Raw genomic sequence first — 15,512 nt, forward strand, 5'->3', positions numbered from 1 at the left:
GTACTTTTCATTTTTTTTTGTTCAACAGCACTGTTTTCCTTTTAGATGGCAGAGGACACTCTAATGTAAAACACTTTACCGCTATTGTTGTTGTTCAGTCGCTCAGTCGTGTCTGACTCTTTGCAACCCCATGGACTTCAGCACACCGGCTTCCCTGTCCTTCACTGTCTCCGGGAGTTTGCTCAAACTCATCTCCATTAAGTCAGTGATGCCATTTCATCTCATCCAACCGTCTCATCTTCTCTTGCCCCCTTCTCCTACTGCCTTCAATCTTTCGCAGCATTAGGGTCTTTTCCAATGAGTCAGTTCTTCTCAAGTGGCCAAAGTACTGGAGCTTCAGCTTCAGCCATAAGTCCTTCCAATGAATATTCAGGACTGATTTCCTTTAGGATTGACTGGTTTGATCTCCTTGCAGTCCAAGGGACTCTCAAGAGTCTTCTCCAGCACCACAATTCCAAAGTACCAATTCTCTGGCACTCAGCCTTCTTTACGGTCCAACTCTCACATCTGTACACAACTACTGGAGAAACCATAGCTTTGACTACATGGACCTTTGTCAGCAAAGTGATAACTGCTTTTCAACATGCTGTGTAGGTTTGTCACAGCTTTTCTTCCAATGAGCAAGCATCTACGAAAAGGATATTTTAGGGAAGTGCTTTGAAGTCCAACAGACTAAAGGCAGAAACCAAGTTCCATCACTTAATGTAACTCTGGTGAGCGCTGGGCCTCCCAAAGCCCCTGCTTCTTCACATCAACAGTGATACAGACACAGTGTGGCCAGTGGGGGTGAGCCCATCACCCTAGCTCATAAATGACAGGTTATTACCGTAGTGACCATAACCACCTCTTTCCTATCCCTACTTTCCACCAAGGCTAGTCTGACTACTCATTACTGAAATGATGCCAATTTTGCCTTCTAAGTAATTATACATTTTATTACCATAAATTATTCTGAAGAGCTGCCATTGGGCAGAAAGTAATCAGCCCTTAGCTAATATACATTTGACTATATGTGGATGGATGCAGATAAACATTTTCATTCATTCACATCATATATCTGTGTGTATGTGAGATACAAAATGTATGTATGTGTGTGTGTTTGCTCAGTAATGTCTGGACTGTGCAACCCCATGGACTATAGCACACTGGGCTCCTCTTTCCATGGAACTTTCCAGGCAAAAATACTGGAAAGGGTTGCCACTTCCTACTCCAGGTGATCTTCCTGACCCAGGGATCAAACCCATGCTTCTTGAGTCTCTTGCATTGACAGGCAGATTCTTTACCATTGAGCCACCTGGGAAGCCCTGAGATACATAATAGAAAATACATTTTTTTCATTCTTTTCCACATATAGAGTCACACTCCATTTTACCATAAGGTATGAAAGAAATAAAAATTCTAATTAAAATATTCTATAAAACTCTGATGAAATAAGTCAAAGATGACCTCAATAAATGAAGAGATAGTCCATGTATATAAATAGGAAGACAATACTGTAACAATGTCAGTTTTTTCCAAATTAATCTATAGATTCAATGCAATTCCAACTGAAATCATAGCAAGTTAATTCTGTAGATATCAACACACTAATTCTATAGTTTAAATGAACAGGCAAAAGACCCCAGTGCTGAAGGAGAAGAATAAAGTAGGAGGACCAACACTACCGAACTCCAAGACTTATTATAAAGCTACGGTACTTAAGATGAGACGGTATTACAGAATAAAGGAACAGATCAATGGACGGGAAAGACCCACATTAATGTAGTCAACAGACACGTGGCAAATTCAGACAGAGAAAGGATAAAGACCATTCAATGGAGGAAGGGTGGGACAACTGAAGAGATGTCTACATGCAAAGTATGAATCTAGATACACACTTTATGCCTTTCACAAAAATCAACTCAAAATGGATCACAGTGAAGAGAAAGAGAAAGTGAAAGTTGCTCAGTCATGTCAGACTCTTTGCAACCCCATAGATTGTTGCCCCTCAGGCTCCCCCCGACCCCCCACTCTGAATCTCTCCTCCTCTCCTCTTCTCCACACCATCTCTCTACTCTCTCTTCTGTCTACCTCCTCCACATTTAATTGTATCAACAGTATAAATGATTCAGTCGTTTCTGACCATTTGTGACCCCATGGATGAAGCCCACCAGGCTCCTCTGTCCATGGGATTCTTGAGGCCAGAATGCTGGAGTGGTTTGCCATTCCCTTCTCCAGGGGATCTTCCCAACCCAGAGATCAAACCCAGGTCTCGCACATTGCAGGCGGATTCTTTTACCAACAGAGCCACTAGGGAAGCCCAAGAAGACTGGAGTGGGTAGCCTGTCCCTTCTCCAGGGGACCTTCCTGACCCAGGAATCGAACCAGGGTCTCCTGCAACGCAGGCAGATTCTTTAGCAACTGAGCTACTGGGGAAGAATGGGTCATAGATCTAAAGGTAAAATGCAAAATAATCCTGAAAAACTCCAAAGTCTTCCCATGAGCAAACTTGTGCTGTGTGGTAAAAGTGGTGCTCAGAGGGAAACCAGTCATCTCACAAGTTGGGCTCAATCATCCTACCGTCAGTTTGGCTTTGCTGGGAGTTGCATTTCTTAGACTCCCTTTTCCTCCACGGCTCTTGCTTACAGTTGAATAGAAGAATCTGTGGCAGAATTGGGAGGGGGACGTGGAGCAAGTCCTCACCAGAATCCCTTCCCAGAATGTTCCCAAGTGAGAGCGGGCCTTCGGAGAGGCCTGCCCAAGATTTGGGAGGTGGACGCCAAGCCGCCCCAGGAAGGGCGATGTGCAGGATCAGATGTGGCTGAGACACGCGGGGAGGAGCCTGGAGGGGCCCAGCCGGCCCGGCTCTGTGCTCCACATGCAGGACTCTAACCAGATCAGCCAGACCAGGGTCCCCGCTAGAGACTGTCCTGATGGGGCTCCCGTGATGGGTGCGCAAGTTCTGCTTTTGGAGATCCCCACAAGCCCTGACTGTGCGGGGATTCTCCACTGATTCAAGGCTCCCTGCTGCAGCCAAGGTTGATGCAAAGAAAGAAAGGAGGCTGAAAACTGATGAATTAAAGATCCCACTGCAAAAATCTGGAAAAGAACAGAGGAAGCCCAAAGCAAGTGCTGAGCTGGCCCAAACACTCGTTCACACATTTCCACAATGGAAAAACCCGAAGAAACTTTGGGGCCAACCAAATAGAAAGAAAATGTGGCAGTCAGGGACTTTCCAAAATATTTCCTTTCTTCTGGGTTCCTTCTGGATTCACCTTCTAACCTCTTTTGAAGTTCCAAGCAGCCATTTTGAGCAAAAAAAGAAAAAAATGTGAATAAAAGTGAAATGTTTCTCTCCCAGGCAGAGGCATGTAAAAGCCATCGTGAGGCTGCTGGCACTTTCCGTGGTGCAACAATTAAAGAAGCATTTGTCAAGAGGAGGACACCTACAGCCCAGGCCAGGGGGGCAGAGCTCCCCTCCTGGCCTACGTTGGCCAGGACAAGCAGCAAGAAGTCCGCCTCCGGTGTGGGAAGCCACATGGAGCAGCGATGAGCTACCATTGCCAAACTGCTGACTCAGGAGGAAAATAAAACATGTGAATGTTTTCAATCACTAAACCATGTAGGGGGATTTATGCAGCAGCAGATAACTAGAATACTGAAGTCTGGCCAATGAAAATGAGTGAAAGTGATAGGGCACTTGCATGTCGATGATGTCAATTGCCAGAGAGTGAAGCACTCTTTCCTTTCCTACTGTAGTATATTCATTGGAAGGACTGAGGCTGAAGTTGAAGCTCTAATACTTTGGCCACCTGATGCGAAAAGCCGACTCACTGGAAAAGACCCTGAGGCTGGGAAAGATTGGAGGCAGGAGGAGAAGGAGACGACAGAGGATGAGATGGCTGGATGGCACCGACTCGATGGACATGAGTTTGAGCATCTCCGGGAGACAGTGAAGGATGGAGAAGCCTGGCGTGCTGCGCGGGCTCACAGGACCAGACACAACTTAGCAACTGAACAACACCACAGCAGTCAAGGAAGGAAGGATGCTGTGGGACGCCGCTTCCTTCACGCTAAACCTCTGAGTAACTGATGTGAGAGAATGCCTCTGCTGACTCACACTTACTGTGCAGCTCAAACAAAACATAAACCTTTGTTGTGTTAAGCTACTAAGATTCTGGAGTTGTTTATTTCCGTAGCATATCATAATCTAATATGCTTTGATTGACACAGAGGTAATGAAGACAGAAAGCAAAAATGCAATACAGTGTATCAAAAAAGACAATTTTTTTGTAAAAAGTTAAAACAAAACAGACATCTACTGAGATTAAGTTAAAAAAAAAGAAAGCATCTAAGTATTATCAAATATTATCATCAAACTTGAGAATTGGGATGAAATGCAAAGAGTCCTAGAAAAGGCTTATTGAAACTGACTCAAGAAATAAAGTTAAAAATACTATAATCCAAAAAAAAAAAAAAAATACTATAATCCTATTACTATCAAAGATACTGAAGCAGAAATTTTAAAATCTCTCTCCAAAAAAAGCAACAAACCCATGTGGTTTTCTAAGTAAATTCTTGCAACCCTTTCTAACATAATGAAAACTTTAGAAAACTAAAAATGAAGGTATACTCCCTGACTTTTAAGACCAGAAAAACTTATAAAAAAGAAAAACGACAATCTGATAAAGAAATACTCCAAACTCATTTTACCAAAGACTATGTTGGCAAAAGTCTTAAAATGTTAGCACTTCACATCCAACATTTTATAAGAGATATCATAAAAACTGTATTTGTATCAGGAATATAAAAATTGCTCAATAATATAAAATTATTAAGCATTACCCTGACTTTAAAAAACATCAGAAAAATCTTATGATTATCTCAATTTGGTAAAACTAAACAATCATATTTAAACTTTTTCTATAAATTAACCAAAAGGAATCTCAAAGGACATCTATAAGAATCTATAACCAGCATCATCCTAAATGAATAAACTATCAAGGAATTCTATTTAAAATCAGGAAAAAAGGCAAGGGCACCCACAATCACCAGTTTTGTCAGTAGCACATTAGAGTTCCAGGCCAACACAATAATACAAGTAAAAGAAATGAAAAGAAAAAAAAGAAATGTATTGGACAAAAGAAAATAAAACTCTCAATATTTGCAGAAAAACTAAAAACATTCAAAAACTAAGATCATGGCCTGCAGTCCCATCACTTCATGGCAAATAGATGGGGAAACAATGGAAAGAGTGACAGACTTTATTTTCTTGGGCTCCAAAATCACTCCAGATGTTGACTGCAGCCATGAAATTAAAAGATGCTTGCTCCCTGGAAGAAAAGCTATGACAAACCTAGACAGCATACTAAAAAACAGAGACATCACTTTGCTGACAAAGGTCCGTCTAGTCAAAGCTATGGTTTTACCAGTGGTCATGTATGGATGTGAGAGTTGGACCATAAAGAAAGCTGAGCACCGAAGAATTGATGCTTTTAAACTGTGGTGTTGGGGAAGACTCTTGAGAGTCCCTTGGACTGCAAGGAGATCCAACCAGTCCATCCTAAAGGAGATCAGTCCTGGGTGTTCATTGGAAGGACTGATGCTGAAGCTGAAACTCCAATACTTTGGCCCCCAGATGCAAAGAACTGACTCACTGGAAAAAACCCTGATGCTGGGAAAGACTGAAGGTAGAAAGAGAAGAGGGCAACAGAGGATGAGCTGGTTGGATGGCATCACCGACTCAATGGACATGAGTCTGAGCAAACTCGAGGGGTTGGTGATGGACAGGGAAGACTGGTGTGCTGCAGTCCATGGGGTCGCAAAGAGTTGGACACGACTGAGTGACTGAACTGAATTGACTTGCAGATGGTATGATTGTCTATGTAGAGAACCTGAAAGAATCTGCATTTCAGTATACAGTATAAAAAGTAATAAAAAGTATACAATAAGTTGTGTAGATATAAAATAATACTCCAAATTAAATATATTCTTTTACAGCATCAACAAAAGAATAGAAATTCCCAATTTTGTAATCTTTAAAATACAATTTACAGTAAGCAAAAAAATACACAATATCCTTTGGTGTTGGGGAGTAAGAACAACCTATGGAAAACTATAAAACATTACTGAACCACATAAATGAATGGAGAGATAGCCCATGTTCATGGATAGAAAAATTTAATATCACAAAATATGAATTCTCAGAAATGAATCAGTAGATTAAATATAACACTAACAAGATCCTACTTGAGTTTTTTTATATTGAGGTTAAAATAAGTTGATTATAAAGCTTGTATGGAAGAAGAAGAAGTCAAGAATAACCAAAAAGCTTTTCAGAAAGTTGAATGTTATTTCCCTTGCCCAATATAAATACTTAATATAAAGCTTTATTAATTATACTCTGTGCCTGTGTATTTAAAAGAGAAAAAACTAATGGAGCAGAAAAGATAACCAATAACAAACCACTCATATATGGTATTTTGATTTATAACAGATATGGCAAAAGAAATAACTAAAATGGATAAGTAAAAATTGATTCTCCACAAGAAAAAAACATGTAAATGGATATTGATCACTACCTTATATCGCAAAAATACCATATGATACATATAGGGCATGTATGACAAAATGGATAAAATGAACAAAAAGAAATGACAAAAAGTACAGATGAAGTCTACTTCTGAGGGTTGGTAGGGAAATGAGAAAGGCGCAGCATACAGACTGATAGACATTACTGGGGAATTCTGGTTTGGACTAGGGACATGGGTGCTTAGTTTTAGTGTAAACAAACAAATATATCAGTGAAAATTGAGCTCAATAATCAAAGTTTAATTAAATTAGTCAAATGATAAATTCTGTGCACCTAACATCCGATTCTGAAGAACATGGGTGTTATAGGTTTGAATTAACTGCAAGTCAACAACTGGGAAAGAGTAGATGTTAGATCAACCATATGTCTGAACTAAGCTAACATTTCTTCATTACCTCTTTCATTTTTATTCATCTGATCTCCTTACCCGCCTCATTTTTAACATCACATGGCTTTTGTTCTACTGATGCACCAGTCTAAAACTTCCATTCCTTCATAGCATCCACAGATCCCTAGTAACTTGAAATCTTAATTATTTTCCCTTTTTTATATAGCTTATAAGATAATACAGTATGTTAAAATACACAGGCAATAATTCAGTCTTGCAGTAAGCCCACAGGAATGGAAGCCTGCACCTGTGATATGACACTTGTCCTGGCCATGCTATCTCAATATCATTATGTCTGAGGGATAGTAAAGGACACTGGTAGAAATGGGAGACATTCTCATTCTGAAACCCTGCAGACAGGGCTCTTATTGCCAGAGCCCTGCCTGGTCCACCACTGTCTCCAGCAGGAACCTTCTGGAAGGTGGAAATCCTAGACACTGGATTTATTCATAAGCTCCTCTCAGACAATAGTCATCATCTTGAGAAATCTTCTCAAGAATTTCAAGTTCTAAGAAGAAGCTATGGTACTTTGTATTTGTATGTTCCCAATGCAATAAATTATTCATTCAATAGATTTTAATTGCGCTAATAACTGAAATTTTCCATTTCAAGCACCAGGTTTTTAAAAGGATTTGGTTCTACTCTGAGATACAGCTGGACTTCTGCATTCTTAACGGCAATAGGGCAATAACCCAGGTCTGCAGTCTCGTCCCCTCTGTCCTGGCACTGTCGTTCCAGAGCCCTGGGCAGAATCAGAAAGCTGGCTGGCAAAGCGGCTCATGGAGATTTTTAGGCTGGGGTTCTCTACTCTGCCCATCTCCTGAAGCTGGCACCTGGGGATGGAAGAGTAAGCCCAAGTGATATGATGATTTTTTTAATGTGACCCTCCAAACTGCAAACCTCTCTGAGTTCCCATCCTCGTGGTTTTTACTGGATCCTTATACAAAGAGGGCAGTGAAGCAACATTATCAAAGTCTTAACTGGGCCAAATGGATCAAACACACGAGCTGACTCAACAACCCTTTTCTCTCCTTCCAAATGCACCAGGTGGCTGCAAACCAAAATTGCCAGATGTGTGTCAATTTCCCATCAACAGTTTGATGCCAGGGAGTGTAAGTGAAAGTTGGTCGGTCATGTCCAACTCTTTGCAACCCCATGGACTATAGTCCATGGAATTCTTTAGGCCAGAATACTGGAGTGGAGGGCCTTTCCCTTCTCAAGGGGATCTTCCCAAACTAGTGATCAAACCCAGGTCTCCCGCATTGTAGGCAGAGTCTTTACCAGCTGAACCACAAGGGAAGCCCAAGAATACTGGAGTGTGTAGCCTACCCCTTCTCCAGCAGATCTTCCCGACCCAGGAATCGAACCAGGATCTCCTGCATTGTAGGCAGATTCTTTACCAGCTGAGCCACCAAGGAAGTCCTGGTAAACATTATCTTATCACTCTTGTTCATTTATATAACATTAGCCAAAGCTAACAAGATTAAAAAATACGCACATCAATTCAAGTGTCAATTTGGCAGAATTTTAGTGCTAGAGACTGGTAATGTGTCAAAATATTACTTTAATCAAACTATCTATGACTCTTGATTATTTTTTAAAAAATAACTCAAAGCTATATTCATACTTATCATGTAAATAGAAAAACATCCCCTGTTTTTGATACCTAGATTTTAAAATTCTAGTACTCATTTAGCTGAAATAGTACTCATTCAGCCTGAAATACATCCACAGGAGACCGTAACGAGGAGAACCCTGGGTGCTGCAAATACAAGAACAAAAATGACCACAGTTGTTGTAGGTAAGGCGGGTGCCCGGCTCTGTGCCGAATGTCCAGAGGATCCATCTTACTTGGTTCCCAAACGATCTCCCTGAGCCTGCTTGCGTTATTCACTTTAGTCCAGAGCAGAAAAATTAATTTTTCAGGAACACTCAGGGGAAACACTGAGACCAGATCCAGGCCTAGCGACAGTTTCACGTTCTTAACAAGAGGCCACACGATGGGATTGACAGCTGCTAAGGAAAACATGTCTGTCCCCTAAACTGTACATATTAATCACACACCTTCCGTCCGGTGAGTGCTGCATTAAATGTGGGGGTCCTAAGTTTCTTCCCTGAAAGAACTAACAATTAACTGAAGAGACAAGATGAGCTCGCAAAGTATTCCGCAGGTCAGATGACAGTCATCAAGGAGGAAAATTATTTGATGTAATGAGAGAGGTCAAGGACACGGGCCCAGTCAATGTTAAAGGAAATCAACCCTGAATATTCATTGGAAGGACGAATGCTGAAGTTGAAGCTCCAATACTCTGGTCACCTGATGTGAAGAGCCAACACATTGGAAAAGACCCTGATGCTGGGAAAGACTGAAGGCAGGAGGAGATGACAGAGGATGAGATGGCATCACCAACTCAGTGAATGTGGATTTAAGCAAACTCCAAGAGATAGTGGAGGACACAGCAGAGCCTGGCATTCTGCAGTCCATGAGGTCACAAAGAGTCGGACATGACTGAGCAACTGAACCACAACAACAAGAACGGATGAGCGCTGCAGGCATCCAGTCCAGACGGGAACGCACAGCACAGGCCGGACTGTTGAAGCCTGAGAAGGAGAGCTTGAACTTGGACAAGCGGCACAGGGAGGAGGCGGCTTCCTGGTGCGAGGACCACGCTGGATGCACTGGAGGAAACAGAGCGAAGCCAGAGAGAACCAGCTGCAGACGGAGTCCAGGCTGACCGACCACCCCAGAGCAGAGAGGTCGGGGGCGGGGGTCACAGATGAGCCGCTGCAGGGCGGAATGCCACCCAGGGGAGATGCCCGCCCCAGTGCTGGTCCCAGCGGACACTCCATCAACATCACTGAGGGAAGAACGAGCGGATGGCCCAGTGGACGGTGCTGATGCCAACACTGAGTCACGGGCAGAACCAGAGTACCCTGGAGCAGGAGATGGCAGCCCACTCCAGCATTCTTGCCTGGAGCATCCCAGGGACAGAGGAGCCTGGCGGGCTGCAGTCCAAGGGGTCACAGAGAGTCAGACCTGACGGATGGGCTGAGCACCCAAGCCGCACAGCACACACTTGAATATCCAAAGGATGCTTCCAAGTCTTTTCCTGCTGGGCCTGTAAACTGCAACCAACGTTTCTGCACAAAATGAGTTTTTCGTTGTCTTTTGTTTATACCACAGTGAAGTCATAATTAAAATGACTTATTGAATTACTGGTTGTGATTACAAATACCTGCCAAGTAAGTCTCCTGCATGGATAGAGAAATTCACAGAAAGATGGATCTTTAGCTACCTCCACTCCAATTCCTGAGAGCATACACTATTCCCTCCCCACCCCCCGCCCCCAGCCCCAGAATGATGAGACTGGAGAAAGCATGCAGAGAATTTCCTACTCCTCAGAGGAGATGTCAGACATGTTCATCTGCCTTCTCCAGCCTTCCACTCCCCAAGAAAGGGGTGAAAGACTGACTTTCTTGTCAAAAGACTGACTCCTCATTGATTCCTCCACCCACTGGGGGCGCTGAAATAGTCCCTGCAATCACAAAGCTATTTCCCTCTACAATGGCTGGTTTCATTTATTTGCTTTGGAAAAATTAACATTCTTTCTCCATGTACAGAGAAAAGAAATACTCTGATATATCTGCCCTGATGCTGGGAAAACTAATATGTCATAAAGTACTTGTGGTCATCGTTGGAAAGAGCTGGCACACTCAGTCACAGTAAAAGCAAGAAGGGAGATCATAATCTGAAAAATCATAGATACCACATATTTAATAAAAGCTTATTTGATTTCATTACTAAAAAATAGACCAAAAAATCAGTTTTATTGCAATATCTGACTATTTAAAATTTATAGGAATGGAATTTTCCCAGTTGAAATATTGACCACCCCTAATCATAAATTTTAGCCAAAACAAATCTGGCTGGAGCTAGCTGGTATTTGACAAACTAAAAAAATTATGTCAACCTTTCCTAACCATAACAGGCAAATTTTGAGAAAAGTTGGCTGATTTAGGACATAATAAATGAGAGAGGATTTAATTCTGAGATGAGTTTGTCATGCATTTAGTAATAAGAACCAGTCCTGGACAATGAAGTTAACTCATAAGACTTAGAACTTAAAAGTTTGGTCTCATTAGTTCCAGGGTCTCTGATGCCAGGGGGCAATTTAATTTTGTTCAGCACACCCATAGTATCATCAAAAACTTCCACCATAAGCAAAAAGAAAGCATTTTTCATATTATTAAATAAGATATTAAAATTCAAGACACGGTATCATATGTGCTACTGGTTTCGTATCTTGATATTTCTTAACAAATAGGGGGTTAAACCTATTTAACAGCTTTTTATGTAAGAAAAAGCAGTTAAGCAAGATGGTGAAGTTTCAATTCAGAATTTACTTATACAGTATAATAAAAATACTTTGCAGATTACTTTAACTTCATGATCAATGATGCAAAAGCATGGGTTGACCATAGATTGAAATTAAGTGAGAGAGGTTTGTGAATAACATCAATTACAGGAACACAATTAGGGAGCTGAAGCTCCAATCCTTTGGCCACCTGATACCAAGAGCTGACTCATTGAAAAGACCCTGATGCTGGGAAAGATTGAGGGCAGGAGGAGAAGGCGATGACAGAGGATGAGATGGTTGGATGGCATCACCGACTCAATGGACATGAGTTTGAGCAAACTCTGGGAGATAGTGAAGGACAGGGAAGCCAAGAGTTGGACACAACTAAGTGACTGAACTGCAACAACAAAATGGACAAAAGGTCAAGACGAAGCTTACTTTTTTAAAGATATATTTCCAGTCAATTCACACAAAAGCAATTACATATTGCAAAAAAATCACCATGTATTCAGATGATGTTAGGATCATTTTGTGATCCAAATGTTCCAGGAGACCATGGATGTGCATTAAGAAAGTTGCCAGACATTTGCTACTACAAGAACTGGTGGAAGTCTAATGGAAATCAAAATCAGGCAGATTCATAGGAAAGAAGGAATCTATCCAAGATTACAGGCAGCAAAAATAGATCTGCCAAGCTCCTGAATTACATCAGAGCCTAGCAATTCTAGTAAAGGTGGAAACCTGGGCCTGCCCCAAGCAGCTATTTCTGTCCCCTGAGGTAGATCTCTGGGAAGCCACAGTCTGGTCATTCTGAGAAATGAACTCGCCCCACCCCATGTGCACAGGGGCCTATGTTACTACCGCACTGCCTTCCAAATCTCCTAACCTTGAATGACAGGGATAGAGAACATGTTTTTGCAAAGTGAAACTGCTATTTGCGTTATTACTAAAAGCAAAATAGAAACGAGCTGTCCCGACCTCAGAATCGATCCAGTCCTTCTGAAGGTCAAGTTTCCGAGGACAGGGCCCATTCCTCCCTGGCATTTCCCAATGCCCACCCAGCCCAGCAGCCCCAGATCCCACTTGAAGTCACCTTTCCACCAGACCCCATTACCCTTCCTGACTCTGGAACATTTCTGCACAGCTCATCACCTAGATTGATTCACAAAGAGCAGACATGACCAAGCATGGTTTAGGCAGAGCAGAGAACAGGATCCATTCCATCGTCTCTGGACCTCTCCCTGGGCTACAGCCACGCCAAGGGAAGTGCTCGCTTTCTGCTTAAAGTGATTTTGCTGAATGCCTAGACTGTGGCAATGATCAATTTACCAAGAAAAATAAAGATGCCTGGGCAACCTTTTCCGAAAGATGCCATTCCAACATTTGTTCCCCATGAAACAGAATGTAAAGCAACTGGATGCGTTAACTGCATGCTACGTCATTTCAGCTGTGTCCAACTATTTGCAACCCTGTGGACGGCAACCTGCCAGGCTCCTCCATCCATGGGATTTCCCAGGCAAGCATACGGGAGTGGGTTGCCATTTCCTCCTCCAGGGGATCTTCCCCACCCAGGGACTGAACACACGTCTCTTATGTCTCCTACACGGCAGGGTTCCTTACCGCTACTGCCACCTGGGAAACCCTAAAGGAACTGAGCAGAGAAACACAAAGATCAAAGGCAGATTAGAGGAGGGAGCTTTCAGCTGACTGCACTGAATCTCTGAGGACACAGCGACGCGTTCAAGCTAGATCAAGGTTTAAGAAGTTAGAGATCCGTATCAGTGCAAAGTGGTGTGTGTCAGGGAGGCATGAACTTCACACTTGTCTTTAAATATATTAATGGTGCTAAAAATAGGCCATCACCTGCTCCTCCTCTTCCATTTAGAAGAGAACCAGCCAGAACGCTTTGAATTACAGATTCGCCAGAATCACAAGCAGCAATGTCCTAGCAGAACAGATTTGCAGAGGAAGAGGGACGTTGTTTTCTCCCCTGCAGGAATGGTAATGAACAGGAGATGCCTTCAGAGACTCTGCTTGCCAAGGAGACGGAGCAGAAGTCTCTCCTCAAGTCATCCTTGGCCCTAAAAAGTGGTGAGAAGAGAAAAAAAGATGCCATTCCAGGAAGCAGTGCAGGCTGGCAAAAAGATTGTGAAGACTGCCCTGAACTCACACCCAGAATACAGAATGAAGGTGCTCTCTGCTCTGTGTTGCATAATATAAGACCCAGTTATGATCGGTGGCATCCGTGATCTTCTGCTTTCTAATTTTTTTTTCCCTTATCTTGTTGAATTCCATGAGAAGACAACACCTTTGACAATTGTGGGGAGAAGGCAAACTTCATTTTTTAAAGAACCCGTGATGATAACAAGTTTTCCCATGCATAATATCTGAGCACCATCTGGCTCAGGATATGAGGAATAAATTGCCAAAAACCAAGGACAGCGATTTTGCACGCAGTGGTGAAATAAAGGCACACACCCACGCCTTTGCTCCGAGGACAGGAATATAGGTGCATGTTTACATTCTGTGCTAAAAAGACAGCATTCCTCCCAGACGTCCCCAGATCAACCACTGACCAAAAATATCTCACTGATTAATCAATGCTTGGCACCCGAACTGCACAGACACATCACAGGCGGTGCAAAAGTTTGAACCACACCAACACAAAGATCAGTAACAGGAAGTTTACCGCCATCTACAGATTTCCTCTCACTGCTTAAGGGAGTGAGCCAAAGGCTCCTGCTTGAAAAATACAAATTGGCAAAACTGACATCAGCTGTAGAGTTGCACTGCGGTCCCAGCGATGAAACCCAGTTGAGTGACCTGTACCCAACAGCAGGCACGATAAACGACCCCCCTAGAAATAGGAAGGCGACTGTCCACCAATGCTTGTGACTTAGACACTCAAAGGATGCAGACTCACAACAGGTCAACACCCCCACCTCTCTGCCTAGGGAACTAAACCTGGCATTTTAAAGGCAAAGGTGGAAAATAAATACTTGTCTTTCTTTTTTTTCCCCTGCCATTCACCTCTTTCCCGAGGCAGGATTTCTACAGACTTAAATGACGTCCGATCCAAACTAAAACGCCAGCTAGGGAGCCGGGCAGCGGCCTCGCCTCGCCGAGAGAGGCGCGGTGCCGATTCGGATGGAGACCCGCTGGAGCGGATGCCGCGCGGAAAGCGCAGCGAGTTTGCCAGCCGGCGCGCAGAGATGGAGAACGCACGCCGCGGCGGTCCACCTGGTGCACACACCCCGGCCAACTTTTATTTTGGGGCAGAACCTCCCAAGGAAAACTTTTCTCCTGCCCGCAGGGCTCGCTAGAGCCGGGCCGGCCGCGGGTGGGCCGAGGAGGGGCCGGGAGCCGCGCGGGCGGAGGGGGCAGTCCCCGGGGCAGGAGGCGGCCGAGCCGGGTCCGTCCCTCGCCTCCCGGGGCCCCGGGGGCGCGCGGGTAGGACACTCACCAGGCGGAGCGCGAAGAAGACGGCGAGCAGGGCAAGGCAGGCGCCCATGACGATGAGCAGCAGGAAGACGATGAGCGGGTGCTGCTGGCTCATGCGGTAGTAGGACTCGTAGAGCCAGTCCCGGGACCTCTGCAGCCCGTCTCCGCCGCCCGCCGCCGCCTCGGCACGGTCCCGCAGGTAGCGGCGCCGCCGCATCGCCTCCTGCCACATCGGGGCGGCTCGCGGGGCGCCCGCCGAGCGCGCCCGGCCGGGGCTGCGCCGCCCGCCCGCGTGCCACCCCCGCGCCGCCTCGGCCGGCCCGGGCTGCCCGCGCTCCGAGCTGCGCGCAGGGGCCTCCGGCGCGGGCGGAGCTCGGCGCCCGGGGCTGGGCGGCGGCCTCGGGGGGCAGTTCCCGGCGGCGCCGCTGCCGCCACCGCGCGGGAGGGGGCGGGCGCGACAGGGGCGCTCGGCCCGCCTCTGCCCCCACCCCCGCGCGGCGCAGCCCGGGTCTCCAACCGCCGCCGCCGCCCCCCGACGGCCGGGCAGCGCGCGGTGGGGGCGGCACGGAGCCGAGGGCTGGGCGCCGGGAAGGAGGAACCAGCCGCGCCCCGATACTCGGGCGCCCGCCCCTTGGACACGCCCACACTGGGCCCCGGCGCGGGCCACCTCCCTCCGCGGTCCCCGCCTGGGCTCGGGGGGGTTGGGGGGATGCTCCCACCGTCCCCTACGCGGTCCGCGAGCGGCCGGGGGGGG

At 45.2% G+C, this 15,512-nt stretch overlaps 1 protein-coding gene across 3 annotated transcripts in view; it reads right to left on the minus strand.

The window, feature by feature from the left end:
• The window catches only part of ADCY2 (adenylate cyclase 2), a 442,181-nt gene extending 427,037 nt beyond the window's left edge, over positions 1-15,144 (minus strand). For all 3 annotated transcript variants that reach the window (XM_043887179.1, XM_043887178.1, XM_043887177.1), the window contains exon 1: positions 14,781-15,144. In XM_043887179.1, coding sequence (XP_043743114.1) covers positions 14,781-14,990 — 210 coding nt within the window. In that variant the 5' untranslated portion in view covers positions 14,991-15,144. The remainder of the gene's footprint in view (positions 1-14,780) is intronic.
• Between the last annotated feature and the right edge of the window lie 368 nt (positions 15,145-15,512).

Source organism: Cervus elaphus, chromosome 25 (genome assembly GCF_910594005.1).
Source record: "Cervus elaphus chromosome 25, mCerEla1.1, whole genome shotgun sequence".
In the NCBI taxonomy this organism is placed as follows: Eukaryota; Metazoa; Chordata; class Mammalia; order Artiodactyla; family Cervidae; genus Cervus; species Cervus elaphus.